Source organism: Delphinapterus leucas, chromosome 19 (assembly GCF_059928025.1).
Source record: "Delphinapterus leucas isolate spDelLeu-1000000601 "Yukka" chromosome 19, BTC_Dleu_Yukka2, whole genome shotgun sequence".
Lineage (NCBI taxonomy): Eukaryota > Metazoa > Chordata > Mammalia > Artiodactyla > Monodontidae > Delphinapterus > Delphinapterus leucas.
In genome coordinates this window covers 42,940,705-42,957,956 of record NC_143147.1, presented here as the reverse complement: position 1 = coordinate 42,957,956, position 17,252 = coordinate 42,940,705, and the positions used below count along the sequence as shown (strand labels likewise).

The 17,252-nt window shown below is 38.4% G+C and overlaps 1 protein-coding gene across 2 annotated transcripts in view; it reads left to right on the top strand.

Moving 5' to 3' along the window:
* PPM1D (protein phosphatase, Mg2+/Mn2+ dependent 1D) overlaps positions 1-17,252 on the top strand; it is a 53,216-nt gene that overhangs the window by 26,824 nt on the left and 9,140 nt on the right. For both annotated transcript variants that reach the window (XM_022552580.3, XM_022552579.2), the window contains exons 3-4: positions 1,116-1,240; positions 14,232-14,422. In XM_022552580.3, the coding sequence (XP_022408288.2) occupies positions 1,116-1,240; positions 14,232-14,422 (316 nt within the window). The remainder of the gene's footprint in view (positions 1-1,115; positions 1,241-14,231; positions 14,423-17,252) is intronic.

Sequence of the window (17,252 nt, the reverse complement as noted above, 5' to 3'; positions counted from 1 at the left end):
CTTCCCTGATGGCACAGTGGTTAAGAATCCGCCTGCCAATGCAGGAGACATGGGTTCGATCCCTGGTCTGGGAAGATCCCACATGCTGTGGTGCAGCTAAGCCCATGTGCCACAACTACTGAGGTTGTGCTGTAGAGCCCGCGAGCCACAACTACTGAACCCTGCATGCCTAGAGCCCGTGCTCCGCAACAGGAGAGGCCACCGCAATGAGAAGCCCGCTCACCACAACGAAGGGTGCCCCCCTCTCGCTGCAACTAGAGAAAGCCCGTGCACAGCAACAAAAACCCAACACAGCCAAAAATAAATAAATACATAAATAAATTTATTTATTTAAAAAAAAGAGAAAAGACGCAGACATAGCGAATGGACTTGAGGACACGGGGAGGGGGAAGGGTAACCTGGAACGAAGTGAGAGAGTAGCATGGATATATATATACTACCAAATGTAAAATAGATAGCTAGTGGGAAGTAGCTGCATAGCACAGGGAGATCAGCTCGGTGCTTTGTGACCACCTAGAGGGGTGGGAGGGAGACGCAAGAGGGAGAGGATATGGGGGTATATGTAAACATAGCTGATTCACTTTGTTATACAGTAGAAACTAACACAACATTGTAAAGCAATTATACTCCAATAAAGATGTTTTTAAAAAATCCAAAAGAAACACAAAATGAATATCATGGCAGAAATTACTAAGACCACTGAATCCCACTGAAATGGATTTGAAAAGGGAAAAATGTATTATGTCCTATTGCAGTAGTCTATTTCTGTGTATTTCCATTTGTGTGTGTGTGTGTGTGTGTGTGCGTGCCTGTCATTGGATCTTAAAAAAAAATTATCTTGCTTTTTAATTTACATGATATCTACTCATTTCTATTCCCATTGCTTCCATTCCATTCTGTCTAGCCTACCTCAATAATCTCCAAATTCTTATATTAATCTACCCTATTTTGTCTTTGCCTTCTGAACAGGAGCTTTGGTTTATGCATCTTTGTATCTGAAACAGATAAGTCATTATTTTGCAATAATCTGATTTTATTAGCTATTTAACACGTTAAACTACTTTAGTTGTTATATTTTAATCATTTAGAGTATTTATGTGAACTCTATTTTTTAGCGTGATGAACAAGTCTGGGGTGAATCGTGTAGTTTGGAAACGACCTCGGCTCACTCACAGTGGACCTGTGAGAAGGAGCACAGTCATTGACCAGATTCCATTTCTGGCAGTAGCAAGAGCACTTGGTAAGTAGGACTTATATTTGGTGAAATCATCTTGGATTTTCTATAATATATGGTGGTAAAATAAAAGAGAAGACTGAGAATTAAACCCTCATTTGGCACGTAATGAAGGTATAAATATGATATTATAGTAAATGATTGAAAACCTAATTATAGTAAATGATTGAAAACCTAATTAAAGTATGGGTTTCAGTGCCAATTGCTCTTTGATCATGAATTATGTTCAATGTTTTGCTAGTTCCCATTTATTTCTAGGGAAGTAAATGTATGCCTAGGCTTGATGTTAGCCTTAAAACTATTTCTAAATGTCCTTCCCTACTTCAGCCCTTCATATTTCTCTTAAGAGCCTTCAAAGCTCTTTTTTTTCATTAGCTAGCAAAGTAAATTGTACATGACAAAATAAACATACTTATTTTCTGTTCTACCTGGTTTTGAAAGGAAGGCTAGAGGATTATAGCTATAGAAATATCTTACCTTGGATGTACTAATGAAATTTTCTTCTAAAGAAAAGTTCTTTTAGAAAACACCACTTTTTCCCTTCTCTCCTTCTTCCTCTAATAGATAACTTGAGAACTGACTTGGTGCCAGGCACTGCCTTAGGCTTTGGAGAGATTATGCAGATAGACTCTGCCCTCAGGGAGCAAGACTAAGTAGTGGGGGAGATGGGCAATAAAGAAGGAAACTTGTCCTGAAAGTGATATAATATTGCAAGTCAATTATACTTTAGTTTTTTAAAAAGTAAGCTTGTAAATGAAATAATTACAGGTTAGGAAATATGAAAGTCCTATGTAAAGAATAATTTAGAAGGGAAAAACTATTTTAAATATTGTGATGGAAATGATCCTTTTAAGAAGTGTTATTTTATCTGAGATTTGATGGCTGAGAAGGAGTTATTCTTGTGAAGAGCCTGTTGAATATTCTAGGCATCGTTCCTGAATTGGGAAACAGCGTGGCCTATTGTAGGAATTATCAAAAGGCAGGAGTTAAGGAGGCAAACATGAGCCACAGATGTTTTCATTCTAGTCTAAGGGCACTGGGAAACATTGAAGGATATTAAGCTAAGGAGTAACATTATCTGATTTGCATTTTTAAAAGATCATGCTACCTATCATGTTACTATCTTTGTTCATCTTTGGTGATCATATACGTATAGTCCCAATATTCATGGAGCCTATAATCTAATGGGGAGAATAGATAATAAACAAATGAGAAAATTATTTTAAAAAGCACTATAAAGGAATTAAACAGTATGATATGCCACTGATTGGTGGGAGGGATAGTGGGTAGCAGAGGAGGGCTACTTTGGAGAGGATGATTAAGGAACATTCTTTTATTTATTTATTTTTCAATAAATTTATTTTTGACTCCGTTGGGTCTTCATTGCTGTGCGTGGGCTTTCTCTAGTTGCGGTGAGCGGGGGCTACTCTTCGTTGCAGTGCGCGGGCTTCTTATTGCGGTGGCTCCTCTTGTTGCGGAGCACGGGCTCTAGGCGCGCGGGCCTCAGTAGTTGTGGCACTCAGGCTCAGTAGTTGTGGCGCACAGGCTTAGTTGCTCCGCGGCATGCGGGATCTTCCCAGACCAGGGCTTGAACCCGTGTCCCAGCATTGGCAGGCAGATTCTTAACCACTGTGCCATCAGGGAAGCCCAAGGAACATTGTTTTAAAAAGTGATATTTTGAGTGAGTAAGACCTAAAAGGAGGAGAAGGTGCCAAGTCAAAGCAAAGCCATAGCACTTGCAAAGGCTGTTAGGCAATTAGTGGACATTTGATTTGGGAGGGATGGTGGTGTGGGTTGTGTAGCATATATTCTTTTTTCCTACTGAATAATGCCCTGACTTCCTTTTGGGAAACTGTATCTCCCCTACTATGTGCAGTTTTAGTTTAGACATTCCTATTCAGGGTCCTTTTATAAAACATAAAAGGTCAGGCATATGGCCCCAGCTAGATCAGTTAGATTCCCTGTTCCATGATTTTGAGTTGTGAATCTAGAAAGGATAAATATTAAAAACCAAAAACGTGTTGGAATGAATTCATCCTAGTGATAATGACCTCCTTTGGCAGTGCTCATTGATGTGGTTGGGTTTTCCTGCCTAGTTGTTTGGAATTGCCCTGTCTCCTTGCCTGGTTCTCCAGCTTCTTGTCTACCGTGTGAGCTACTTGATTTTCTTCTGAGTTGCCTTTTTGGCCTAGGTTAACCTGAACTGGAAATTGTTGTTTGTTAGCAATGAATCCTAATGCAGAAAGGAAAGGACTTGCTGTCTTTAAGGACCAAGAATGAAGCCAGTGTGAGGGAGAGGAGGTAGAGATGTAAGATGAAGGCGGGGATGAGGACACTTGCCTGATTAAGAGGGTGGCGCAGGCTAAGGTAAGGAGTTTGGTGAAGACATTACCGGTGGTAGGCAAGAACTAAATCCTGCAAGGCTTTCTAGACCATGATAAGGAATTTTATTTTAAATGCTTTTGGGAAGGGATTGAAGAATAAGAGAGGAAGTAAACCATAGTGGTTAAGAGGTAGCCTTTGGAGCCAAAATTCCTAGTTTCCAATCCCAGTGCTGTTATTTACTGTACAAACTTGGGCAAATTACTTAATATATTGTGGCACGGTTTCTTCAGCTGTAAAGTGGGGCCTGCTTCATACTGTCGTGAGTATTGGGTAACTTAGCACATGTAAAGTGCTTAAAATAGTGCCTGGCACATAGTAAGTGCTCTGTAAATGTTAGTTGTTTTTATTACTGTTGTGTACTGAAGTAGGGCAGTGACATGATCCAGTATGTTTTTAATAGGATCATTTTCACTGATCCAGTTTGTTTTTAAAAGATCATAATGGCTAAAATTATAGGGTAATAAAATTGGAGGCCAGGGTCCCATTTAGGGACCTGTAGCAGTATTCTAAGCACTTTACATATTTTACAGATTTTTGTCTGAGTTTCCCAAGCCATTCATTCATAGTATACATGTGATATAATTGATCCTCCAATTGTTAGCAAGGAGAAAAAGGGGGCAAGGTGGATGACAGATAGTCAGCTGCTATTGACACTTCAGGTAGATGGTAAATTTCCAGTTAACTGTTGCCATTTGTAACATTAGTGAGCTTAGGAGGAAGGCATGGGAGGCAAGGAATTAATATTACTAAAGAAATAGAGGGAACTTTTGTGGGGAACTCAACACGGACTGAGGACAAGGTCTTACTCCAGGTTCAAAAGTAAGGTGAACCTTCAGTTTAGAAAGTAGATGCCAATTTATTTTGTATATGTTAAGTGTGTGTGCGCCAAGCATTTCAAGTAAGCCTTGAAACCCTTAAGTGATTGTGGAGAGGAAGAGAAGGAACAGGTGATGGAGTGGCAAAAAGAGCAGAAAAACCAACTGGTTTTCCCGTTTCAGACATTCCTACTTAGTTCAGATATAGCTCTGGAGTAATTCAGACAAGAAGTAATCCAACCTGCTTGAATATCTTCAGTAATCTTTCCTTAATGTTTTAAAGTAGAAATTCTTGTATTATTAGACAATTCTGTGAGTTAAAATCTGCTTCCATGAAGCTTTCAGACAGGGCAGTGTACTTCCTTTTCTTTTTGCATAATGACAGTCATTTACCTATTCAGAATTGGCTAGCATGTTTCTCTAGGCTAATTTCAGACCCTTCATTATTCTTGTCGCATTCCTCTAGATGTTTCCTTCAATAAACGTGATTTGGGAATTGAGGACACTGCAAGATGTGGTCTGACCAGTTTGAAGTACAATGGAAATATTTAGTTCCTGCTACCTGAACATTGTACTTCTAATAATGGAGTCCAAGAATCCTTTCATTAGCTTTTTGTAATCTTAACACATTAGTTGGCTTATTAAGCTCAGATCTCTAGATATTTCTCTTATGAACTGCTACCAGGTCAAGTTTCTCTTTTATGTACCCTGTTGGTTTTTATTGGGATGGTGTAAGGGTGGGGAAATGGAGACTGAATAATAGCATTAGATGAGTTTTTGGTGAAATGTATTTATCAATACAAAAGGTATTGATTAATAGATTGGTGTGTATTTAGAGACAGAGATCTTGATTGATGTGATGCTGTTTTTCTTCTTAGCTTAGTTTCAACATTTTTTAACTACCTAGAGAAAGAAATAATGTGCATGGTCCTCAATTTTGTATATTATACAAATATTCAAAAATACTTAGGCAGCAAGATATTAGCATTGTTTAACTACTTTTAGTTGCCAGAGAGAAAAAATAGTAATTAGAGAGTAGAGAAATCAGACACTTTGACTGGGTGATGACAGTTACCATCACTAATGAGGAATAGTTGGACATTGTATGCCTCCAGATGTGTGGTACACATATCCCCTATGTAGTACCCTGGTCAAAAATGCATAGCCTCAATCTAGAATAAAGGAGGTTAAAGAAGTGTTACAAGTAAAGAAAAAAAGAAGAAGAAAAGAAATGTTACAAGTATATGCTATTCCTGATCCTAGGCTGGATCCTATAAAGGATATTATTAGGCCATCTAATAATTCAGAATATGGATGGTAGACGGTATATTAGGTAAATATTATATTAATATAAATTTATGAAGCTGATAACTGCAGTGTCCTTATTCTTAGAAAATACACTTTGAAGTATTTAGGGATAAAGGACTATTATTTAAAATATTTTTTATATATGCACACAGAATCTTTTTTTTTTCGGTACGTGGGCCTCTCACTGTTGTGGCCTCTCCCGTTGTGGAGCACAGGCTCCGGATGCACAGGATCAGCGGCCACGGCTCATGGGCCCAGCCGCTCCGTGGCATGTGGGATCTTCCCAGACCGGGGCATGAACCCGTGTCCCCTGCATCGGCAGGTGGACTCTCAACCACTGCGCCACCAGGGAAGCCCCAGAATCTTTATATATATGTAGATTGAAAACAAGTGAATGGGGCAAAATGTCAACAATAGATGAATCTGAGTAAAGATCGGTGTTCTTTGTCATAGTTTTATTTTTATAGCTTTATACATTTGAAATGATCTCCAGATGAAATGTTTTTTAAAATAGGCTGGCAGGGACTTCCCTGGTGGCACAGTGGTTAAGAATCCGCCTGCGAATGCAGGGGACAGGGGTTCGATCCCTGGTCTGGGAAGATCCCACATGCCGCGGAGCAACTAAGCCCATGAGCCACAACTACTGAGCCCGCATGCCACAACTACTGAAGCCCACATGCCTAGAGCCCGTGCTCAGCAACAAAAGAAGCCACCACAAAGAGAAGCCTGCGCACCAGAACAAAGAGTAGCCCCCACTTGCCACAACTAGAGAAAGCCCGTGCGCAGCAACAAAGATCCAATGCAGCCAAAAAAGAAATAAACTTTAAAAAAAATGGATAAAACCACATACAGAGTCCCCACTTCTTTGTGATTGTTTATTCATTCACCAAATATTTATTAAATGCCTGCTGTGTGCCAGGTATTGCTCTAGGTTCTGAGGATTCTGCAATGAACAAGACAGGTGAAAATTCCTGGACCCATGGAACTTACTTTCTAGTGAGGGGAAACAGATGATAAACTAAAATAAATAAGTAGAATATATATTGTGGTATATAGTAAAAAGTGCTAATGTGAAAAATAAAGCAGGAAATGTTGTGGGGGTGGGAGTGTAATTTTAAATGGGATTGTCAGGGGGCTTCCGTAGTGGCACAGTGGTTAAGAATCCACCTGCCAATGCAGGGGACACGGGTTCGAGCCCTGGTCCGAGAAGATCCCACATGCCATGGAGCAACTAAGCCCGTGCGCCACAACTACTGAGCCTGCGCTCTAGAGCCCACGAGCCACAACTACTGAAGCCCATTGGCCTAGAGCCCATGCTCCGCAACAAGAGAAGCCACCACAATGAGAAGCCTGTGCACTGCAACGAAGAGTAGACCCCTCTCTCTGCAATTAGAGAAAGCCCACAAGAAGCAATGAAGACCCAACACAGCCAAAAATAAAACAAACAAATAAATAAATGGGATGGTCAGAGGAGGTCTGAAAAGATGACATTTGAGTGAAGAGATGAGGCATCAAGGTCTGTGGGTGTTTGGGGCAAGATATTAGGCAGAAGGAACAACAAATACAAAGTGTCCTTTTTATGATTTTTTTTTTTTAACTGAGCAGCTTGAAAGGTTGGAGTTGCCATTAACTGATGTAGCAAAGACCAGAGTATATGTAGCAGGGGGAGGTCAGTTCAGTTTTGGACAACTTACCTTCAAGGTGCTAATCAGACATTAAAGTGGTGATATCCCTTGGGATTCTGGTTATAAAAATTGACTAGGTGAGGGCCAGGCTAGAGATATCAGTCTGTGGCTGAATCAAGGGATTGAGTGTAGGTAAAAAAGGGGGGAAAAAAGAAAAGGGAAGGGTCCAGTGACTGAGCCCTGAGATACTGTCACTGTTAAGAGGTGGGGGCATGAATGGAAGAACAGGTAAAACAAGACTGAGAAAGAGCCACAGGTAAAATACAAGAAAGTTCAGGAGAGTGTCCTGAAAGCTAAGAGAAGAAACTGTTTCAAGAAGGTATTTCGTTATATGTCAGTTATACCTCAATTAAAAAAAATTTTCAAATACTGTTGATAGTTCAGGTAAAGGAAAGACTGAGAAGTGACCTTTGGGTTTAACAATGTGAAAGTCATTGGTGACCTTGACAAAGTAGCTTTTGGTGGATATTGAGACCATAATCGTGACTGGAGCTGGTTCAAGAAAGAGTGAGATGGAGAAATTTTGATATAACAAGTTTTAGACACTCTTCCTAGGTTGGGAAGGAAGAGATGGGGCTTTAGCTGGAGTAGAAAGAATAGCGTCAAGAGAGGGTTTGCTACTGTTATTTTTAAAAGGGAAGAAATAATAACAGTTGATGGGAAAGATCGTCTAGACCAGGGAAAGCTCCATGTAGGAGATAAAATACAATTGCTATAGTAATTTCCTATGACAATTACATTATTGTAACATAATTTTGTAAACAAATGTATGGAAATAAATGAATATTTTCATATAAAAAGACGTGGGAGAGATGGTTTTGTTTTAGTAATGGAAAAAAATTGCTTCTGCTTTTTCTCTTGATTTTATTTTTCTATCACATATTTTCTCAGATATCTTTTTTATTTTTTTAAACTTTATTGAGATATAACTGACATACAGCACTGTATATAAGTTTAAGGCGTACAGCATTTGAAAGAGAATATCCTTTAGATATGAACATTTAAGCTGAAAGAAATGCTTTGTCATATTACTTTTCCTGTCTTTATTTTGGCACTTGGGGGAAAAAAAGTTAATTATTTAAGTTCTAGCTTTCTTTTTAAGTTTAACTTGTTGCATGGTAATTCTTATTGGCCCATAGTAAATTAAATTATAGAATTTAGCACCACTCTTATGGTTAATAGTCCTTTTTCTTCCAGTTTTTTGGGAAAGAGAGAAGTTTGCTTATCAAAATTTGTACTGATGATGATCAAAATTACCTGAGTGCAAATGTAGCAAAGATGTCTCCTAGTGGCTGTCCGGTGGAATTGCATGTGAGTCTTGCAATTCATTTATTCATTGAACAGATATTTGAGTGCAGTATGTGCCAAGCACAGGGTCTTTGCCCTCATGGAAGCTTACAGTTTAGAGAGGGGAGAGGCATTCATCAAATGATCACAAAAAGAACTGAAACATTACAACTCTTAACTATTTGTATATCTGTTAATGGGAACTTAAAATGGGAGTATTTTACCTAACCGTAGAGGCCAGAGAAGTGATGTTTGAGCTGAGGTCTTAAGAATTACTAAAAGTTAATAGAAGAAGAAAATGTGTTTTAGGCATAGGAACTGCATTTGTGAACAGCTCTGTGATAGGAGGAGGCATGGTGAATTATAAGGGACTCTGATGAAGGGTAGGTGGAACAAAGATATGGGAACAAGAGGCATAGATAAAGTCAGAAAATACTGCATTTTTATAGGCTGTGGTTAAGAGTTATGCAAGAGTAAACTATTGCAGAGTTGGGGTGGGAAACATATAACTAGGTAGGGGTGTGTGTGTGTTTTAATTATGGCAAAATACATATAACAAAATTTACCATCTTAACCATTTTAAGTATACAGTTCAGTGATAGTAAGTACATTTACATTGTTGTGCAACCACCGTCAATCTTAAATTTGTGTTTTAAAGAGATGATTTTGGTTGCAGTTTTGAGGATGGATTAGGTGAGGCAGAAGTTGCTGGGAAGCTCTCCCCGGGAAGCCACTCACAGAGCTGGAGGGGGGTGGGGGAGGAATGTTGAAATTCCCTAGGATAAGGACCACTAGGTGTCCTGCACATTGCTGGCTGCAGTATGCCCCAGCAGCAAGCAGAGAACATACTGAAACCAGAAGAAAGGCCTCTTTCTCATCTGGTATCACTCCAGTGCCCCTACTGAAAACAAAAGGGAAATGGCCATTGAGCAGGCAACCAACCTCTGCCACAATGTTCAAGGCCCCTCCCTTTAATATATAGAGGAATGACATTCCTGTGATCCTATAATGGTGCACAAACACTAGGCCAATAATAAAATACTTAGTTCAATTCTGATTCTTACTCATTTGATCTCAGGTAAAGCCATGTAGGTTACCTGAACTGGCAAAATAAGGGAACTGGCTCTATCTTCTGTTCCTAAATCTAGCTATGAATACAGATCATATGGTGAGTTCATTAAAAATTCAAACTCTAGGGACTTTTACCGGCAAATATAAAGCAACTTGAGCATCAAAACAATAACAGGAATAAGTTATAGTATAATGAGGAAAAAAAGAATCCCTAAGTCCATACTGGTACAAAAAGATTATAAAGAGGTAGAGAGAACAATGGAAAGTTCTTCTTTAGAAAAGACAACTAATAAATGTAGTTAGTGTCCTAATTCTATCATCAGTTTACAACCGTCACAGTAGCACTTGATTCGTGCAAGAATCATTAATGAATGCTGAAATGTGGCATATTTGGGTGAGGAATAGGATATTTCACACAATCTCAAACTATCACCGTACAGATTACTTAGGGCATCTTTACAGTGCTGGTAGGCAGCACTTTAACTGAATGATCAGGCTTGGCATTGCCAATAATAGGACAGACTGACATTTTGTGCCTCCTAATGTGACATACTAAGAAGGCTATGACTTCAGCATTGTAGTATTCTGGCCAAAAAAAAAGTTTAACCTGAAGACAAACCCTTATATCTAGCCTGCGGACACGAGGAAGCAGTCAGACAAATCCAAATTGAGGGTCACTCTGCAGACAACTGGCCTGGACTCTTTTGACAATTGTCTGTCAGTGTCATGAATGACAAAAACAAATCACAAAACCTAGAGAATTGTTCTGGGTTAAAAACAACTAAAAAATATGACAACTGAATGTAATGAATGATCCCTGAGTGGATCCTGGATATTAAAAAAGCATTATTGCAGGAATTCCCTGGTGATCCAGGGGTTAGGACTTGGCACTTTCACTGAGGGGCGCCTGGGTTCGGTCCCTGTTGGGGGAATTAAGATCCTGAAAGCCACGTGGTGCGGCCAAAATAGAAAAGGCATTATTGGGATAACTGGGGAAATTTGAACATAGATTTTATATTACACAATACTGGATCAACATGAAATTTTCTGACCGTGGCTACATAGGAGAATATCCTTATGCTCAGGAGATTAAATAGGAGATACACCATGTTATTGGGTTGGGAGATATAATATTGTTAAGATGGCATTTCTCCCTGAAGTGATCTATAGGTTCAGTGCAATCGCATTCAAAACCCAGAATCTGGGGGGACTTCCCTCCTGGTCCAGTGGGTAAGACTCCACGCTCCCAAAGAGGGGGCTGAGGTTTGATCCCTGGTCTGGGAACTAGATGCTGCATGCATGCTGCAACTAAGCATTTGCATGCCGCAACTAAGAGTCCACGTGCCGCCACAACTGAAGATCCCTCATGTTGCAACTAAGACCCAGTGCAGCCTAAATAAATAAGGTAATAATAATATTATTATTTTTTAAAATATATATATATATATTTTTTTTTTAAATATATTTTTTTAATTTTTGGCTGCGTCAGGTCTTAGTCATGGGATTTTTGTTGCAGCATGTGGGATCTTTCGTTGCGGCACACAGGCTCCTTGTTGTGGCGCACGGGCTTCTCTCTAGTTGTGGCTCACGTGCTCAGTAGTTGTGGTGCATGGGCTTAGTTGCCCCACAGCATGTGGGATGTTAGTCCCCTGACCAGGGATCAAACCCGTGTCCCCTGCATTGGAAGGCGATTCTTAACACTGGAACACCAGGGAAGTTCCAGTAAATATTATGAAAAAAAAAAAAATAGAGTTTGGGAATTCCCTGGCCGTCCAGGGGTTAGGACTCCATGCTTCCACTGCAGGGGGCACAGGTTCACAGGGAATTAAGATCCCCCATGCCACGTGGCCCAGCCAAAAACTAAAAATAAACAAATAAATAATTAATTTAAAAAACAGTTTCAGAAATTTAAGTTAGGAGAAATGCGCCTTTCTTCTGGGAATGTATTGAGGTTTAGTGAGAAAGAAAAAAGAGATTGGCAACATATTGGGGGCTAGTGATTTCGGAGTTGCGAGCTTGAGAGGACAATTTTGTGGAAGGAGTATACATATATATTGGGTATATATCCGTAGACATCTCTAGAAGGATACATAAGGACAATAGTTGTTCCCTAAGTGGAGAACCAGAAAGGACATGAATGGGAAAGGAGATTTTTGTATCTTTTGGTTTTCGTGCCATGTGAAATAAACAAGTAACTTATTTTAAAATATTTTCAAATTTATAACAATATTAATGTTAGTTTATATATGAGAAATTGTGACCCTTCTTTGAGGTCATATAGTTTGCATTAGATTCAAAATTGGAATTTCTTTTTTTAACCTAGATTTTAAGTTTAGACATATTAGGGATTCTGCTTTATATGAATTTATGTTTTTACTTGGAGTGGCAATATTAATTTCAAATATTGGGGGGGAAATTGCTTTTGAAAGCTTTTAGCATCACATATGAACCCTGTAATTGCTATCTTAAAATTTATCTTAACTGTTTCCATCCATGTTCATTTTTATAGTTTCATCAACCAGGGAGTTTTGTTTTACTGGTATAAAGAAATAAATGTGTCTTTGTGAGGTGACCTGGATTATAATTAGCTTTTAGTGGTCATATGTGTTCTCTTTTGTTACTCTGAAGGATGAATTGCCCCTTTCAAGAGGCTGGTTTAGCAGTGAATTTTGCTATTTCAGAGTAGAGTAATTGATTTGAATTATTCTTTCCTTGGACTCTGAGCATATTTGGATTGGCCAGTACTTCTGATGAGAGGTATGGCGACGTTTAAATAAGGAAAGGAGAGGACAAAGAGCTTCCTCTTGTTTAGCAAAAGTCAGACCTGCTTAACAGCGGCAAAAACAATTTATCCTCTTGTCTGAAAACCTTTTGCTCTTAATTAGGTCTTTCCCCAAAGTATTTCACAACAAACAAAAGAGGCAGAAATTAATGTTTTCTCCTTCTTGTCTCCTCCTTCCTGTTTTTGGACGCAGAAGAGTTTATATTGTCCTACTTATTTATCTTATGTATCACAAAAGAGTAGATGGTTTCTATAAAATTTTTTTTCTATTTCAGTTTTATTGATCTTTTAGATGACCTGAGTCAACTAAAGCTTCTTTTATGTTGAACATTTTGAGGTGTACATCTAATGCGTCTAAAAAGCAGAAGTGTTAGGCATTGTTTTATGTGGAGCTAATCAAGAAGGAAGATAATTATTTAAGAATCTTCTTTTACTGGCTCACTGAAAGGGTGAACTATTGATCTCCAAAGGCTAGTCATTGATCTCCAAAGGCTAGGTAGGTTGAAAGCATAAAAATGCTCATTTTTATCTCTGGAATTTTCTTCCAAGTGACTGGCACCCATCCTTTCAGTTTTGATGTAGGTATTTTCTTGACCTAGGGGGTTAACAGGAGGTTTTCAGTTAGCCACTAGGACTCTTATTTGTAGAGCAAGGTCTCCACATTTTATCTTTTTTTACAGTTATCTTAGTTAATCTTGGCCCTTCGCTCTTCCCCATACATTTTATTTTTTTCTACTTTTAAATATATTTTTAAAAATTTTTATTGGAGTATAGTTGATTTACAATGTTGTTTCTGCTGTACAGCGAAATGAATGTTATACATATATCCACTCTTTTTTAGATTCTTTTCTCACGTAGGTCATTACAGAGTATTGAGTAGAGTTCCCTGTGCTATACATAGAGTAGGTCCTTCCTATACGTTTTAGAATCAGCTTGTCAGATTCTACAAAAGTCCTTTTGGGATTTTGGATGGAATTACATTGACATTATAGGTTATTTTTGGAAGAATTAACATCTTCATAATGTTAACTCTTCCTATCTTTGATTATAGTTTATTTCCCCATTTATTTAGATAGTCTTTGGAATCTAATTGTATAATCTTGTCGATAAAAGATTTGCACACCTTTTATTAAATTTCGCAGTACCTGATATTTGGTTCACTGTTATAAATGGAATTGTTTAAAATTTTACATTTTCCATTTCTTGCTATTATATAGAGATACAGCTGACTTTTATATATTGGGTTTGTATTTAACAACCTTGCTAAGTGTTCCTGTTCTGATAATTTATCTAACTTCTTTTTGGTTTCCCATGTAGAAATAAAATTATCTTCAAGTAATGATAGTTTTATTTTCTCCTTTCCAATTCACATATATCATTTATTTTTATCTTACTGTGTTGAGAAGGATCCCTCATATAGAATTAGAAGAGACGTGGTGATAGAAGGCATACTTGTATCAGGTTCATAAGGGAGTTACCTTTTCAAATTTCTAGTTTGCTAAGAAGTCTTTTTTTTTTTTAAATCATGAATGGATTTTGAATGTTATCAAATGCTTTTCTGCATCTGTTGAGATGAACATGTAGAATTTCTTCTTTAATCTGTTGATATGATACTACTCGCTTGCAAATAATACTTCTTGCTTTTTCTGCCTCCTGCTCCCCAGGTGATTTGTGGAGCTATGATTTCTTCAGTGGTGAGTTTGTGGTGTCACCTGAACCAGACACAAGTGTCCACACTCTTGATCCCCAGAAGCACAAGTATATTATCTTGGGGAGTGATGGTCTTTGGAATATGATTCCACCTCAAGATGCCATCTCAATGTGCCAGGACCAAGAGGAGAAAAAATACTTGATGGTGAGAAGTAACTCAATTCGATATTATCTACACATTGTTCTGGTACTTTGGTCAGGGGTCTTGAATATGAACTAAGGATGTTCACCTTGAGTAGATTTTTGTATTTGCCCTGACTGTAGAAGAAAGTAAAATATAGATTTCTGAAGCTTATTAGGAGAACAAGACAGGAAACAGATGAATGAAACTAAATAAGAAAACATACAGCCACTGACTTCATTATGAGCAGCCCTTGACTTCCTGGCCTATGGAACCCTCACCGATCCTTCTTTTTATAAATTGAGATATAATTCACATTCCATAAAATTTACCTTTTTAAAGTATTCAGGTCAGTGTTTCTTAGGATATTCTCAAAGTTATGTAACTCTCACCACTAATTCCAGAACATTTCATCACTGCCCCCAACAAACCCCATAACCATTAGCAGTCATTCACTATCACCCCTGTTCCCTGGCAACCACTAATTTTTTTTGTCTCTATGTATTTGCCTGTTTTGCATACTGCATATAAATGAGATCATACAATATGTGGCATTTCGTGTCTGACTTCTTTCACTTAAGCATAATGTTTTCATGGTTCATTCATGTTGCTTGTATCAGTACTTTATTCCTTTTTATGACTGAATAATTTTCCATTGATGGATGTATAACATTTTATTTATCCATCCATTCATCAGTCAGTGGGTACTTTAGTTGTTTCCACTTTTTGGCTATTTTGAATGATGCTGCTGTTAACATTCATGTATAAGTTTTTGTGTGGACATGTTTTCAGATCTCTCAGGTATCTACCTAGGAGTGGAATTCCTGGGTCATGTGGTAACTCTATGTCACCTATATTGTTTTAGTCAATTGCAAACCTAGAAACAACCATCAATGAGAAAATTCTTTTCTTTCCTTCCTGGCTTGCTTAAAAGTTGATCTTCATTCTGAGCAATGACAAAGTAAGGAGATTTGGAAAGTGCAGTGTTATTGAAGGCAAGGAAAGAGAGTGTTTTGGAGTAGTAGCCAGCAATGTCAAATTCTACAAAGAAGTAGAGGCAGATGGATGAAAACAGGGTATTGGGTTTTACATTTAGGACCTTTTATTATTAGTGACCTTCAAGGATGAAGAGTTTCGGTTGAAGTGATGAGGGCATTAGCTAGCAGACTGGAGTGATGATGAAACAGTACTTTGTGAGCCTAGGAAATAGATGTAGTGAGTGTTCAGGAAGACAAGGGAATGCGCCATTGTTAGCTTGAAAAGATAGTGAGGGTCTTGAAAGCAGTTTTATAGTCTTACAAGAAAGATTGACAGAACAAGAGAAATAAGGGATGTTGATGGAATGAAGGTCCAGAGCACATCGAAGTAACTGGAATCAATGGCTCCTTGGAAAAGATTATCTTTTTCTAAGATGGGAGGAATGGTAAAGCTATATTTTGGGGTGATAAGGAGGCAACATGAAAGAACTTGTATTAAATTGCTTCCATTCATTCTCTCAACTAACATGTTAGGCACTAGGTACAAAGGAAGCAAAGGTAAATAGAATATGGTCCTTGCTTAGCATTTACCATTATTATTACAAATAGGATATATAGCTAGCTATCAGTACCATTTGATTGTGAGTTGTTTAAAGATAAGAGTCATGTATCTATTCAGTTTTACAAACTTGGGGCTAGCATGATGCATTTGGTCAGTGATGTCAGATATAAAAGAAAGATTAAATAAAATAAAGACTATTTTGTCTGTTGGAGTTTGTTTGTTTGTTTGTTTGCTACGCTGGCTTGCGGGATCTTAGCTCCCCTACCAGGGATCAAACCTGGGCCCTTGGCAGTGAAAGCGCGGAGTCCTAACTACTGTACTGCCAGGGAATTCCCATGTCTATTGGATTTAGAATTCTTTAATGATGAGAGAGGAAGAGAGAAACATTTCAGTGGCATGATGAGGCCAAAAGCCAGTTTTATTGGGTTGGGAGAACCTAAGTGTCATAAACACCTAAGTGTTTTTAGAATGAGTATTGAAGGAAGCATTCATCTAACAATATTTAGAACAAGTGTTGAGAACTGAGAGGGAGAAGATAGGAAACTTATGAGGACTGCCTAAGGAAGTTTCATGGATGAGAGTGGTATTTGAGCAGGTCTTAAAGGTGGAGTTGAATTTACCAGGTAAAGAGATGAAGCGAGGAGAGTGAAGCTTTCCAGGCAAAGGAATAGAATGTGTAAAGTCAGAGGGAAGAGACAAGTACAGCACATTCAGATTTCACAAGTAACTTGATGTGATTTGAAGACAGGAGGCAAAAAGGTTTTGAATGGTCTGTTATGAAGTTAAGTCTTAATAGTCAGGTAGTGGAGAGTATTGAAAAGCTGCATTTTAGATACGCACTTTAGAAAGCATACTCCTGGCAGGGTGGAATAGAGGGCAGATGATAATGGGTGTGAGAATTCTGTTTATTAGGAGGTGTAGGAAAACATCTTGCCCCTTACTAAATTAAACTGATGCAAAGTTGGCAATGAAAGAGAATGGGCGTCAGCAGTGAGTGATTAGTGAAGAATCCCTGAGAGAAGGTGAATTCTGATGAATGGAATCATATTTATAAGGTCTGTCTCTGCGTCTCTTCACGTGTTGGTTCCTATTGACAGTATCTGATTTGATTTTAGTTTTATTAATTAATTAATTAATGGCTCCTTGGGTCTTTGTTGCTGCACGCGGGCTTTCTCTAGTTGCAGTGAGCGGGGGCTACTCTTCATTGTGGTGCATGGGCTTCTCATTGCGGTGGCTTCTCTTGTTGCAGAGCATGGGCTCTAGGCATGAGGGTTTCAGTAGTTGTGGCATGTGGGCTCAGTAGTTGTGTCTCGTG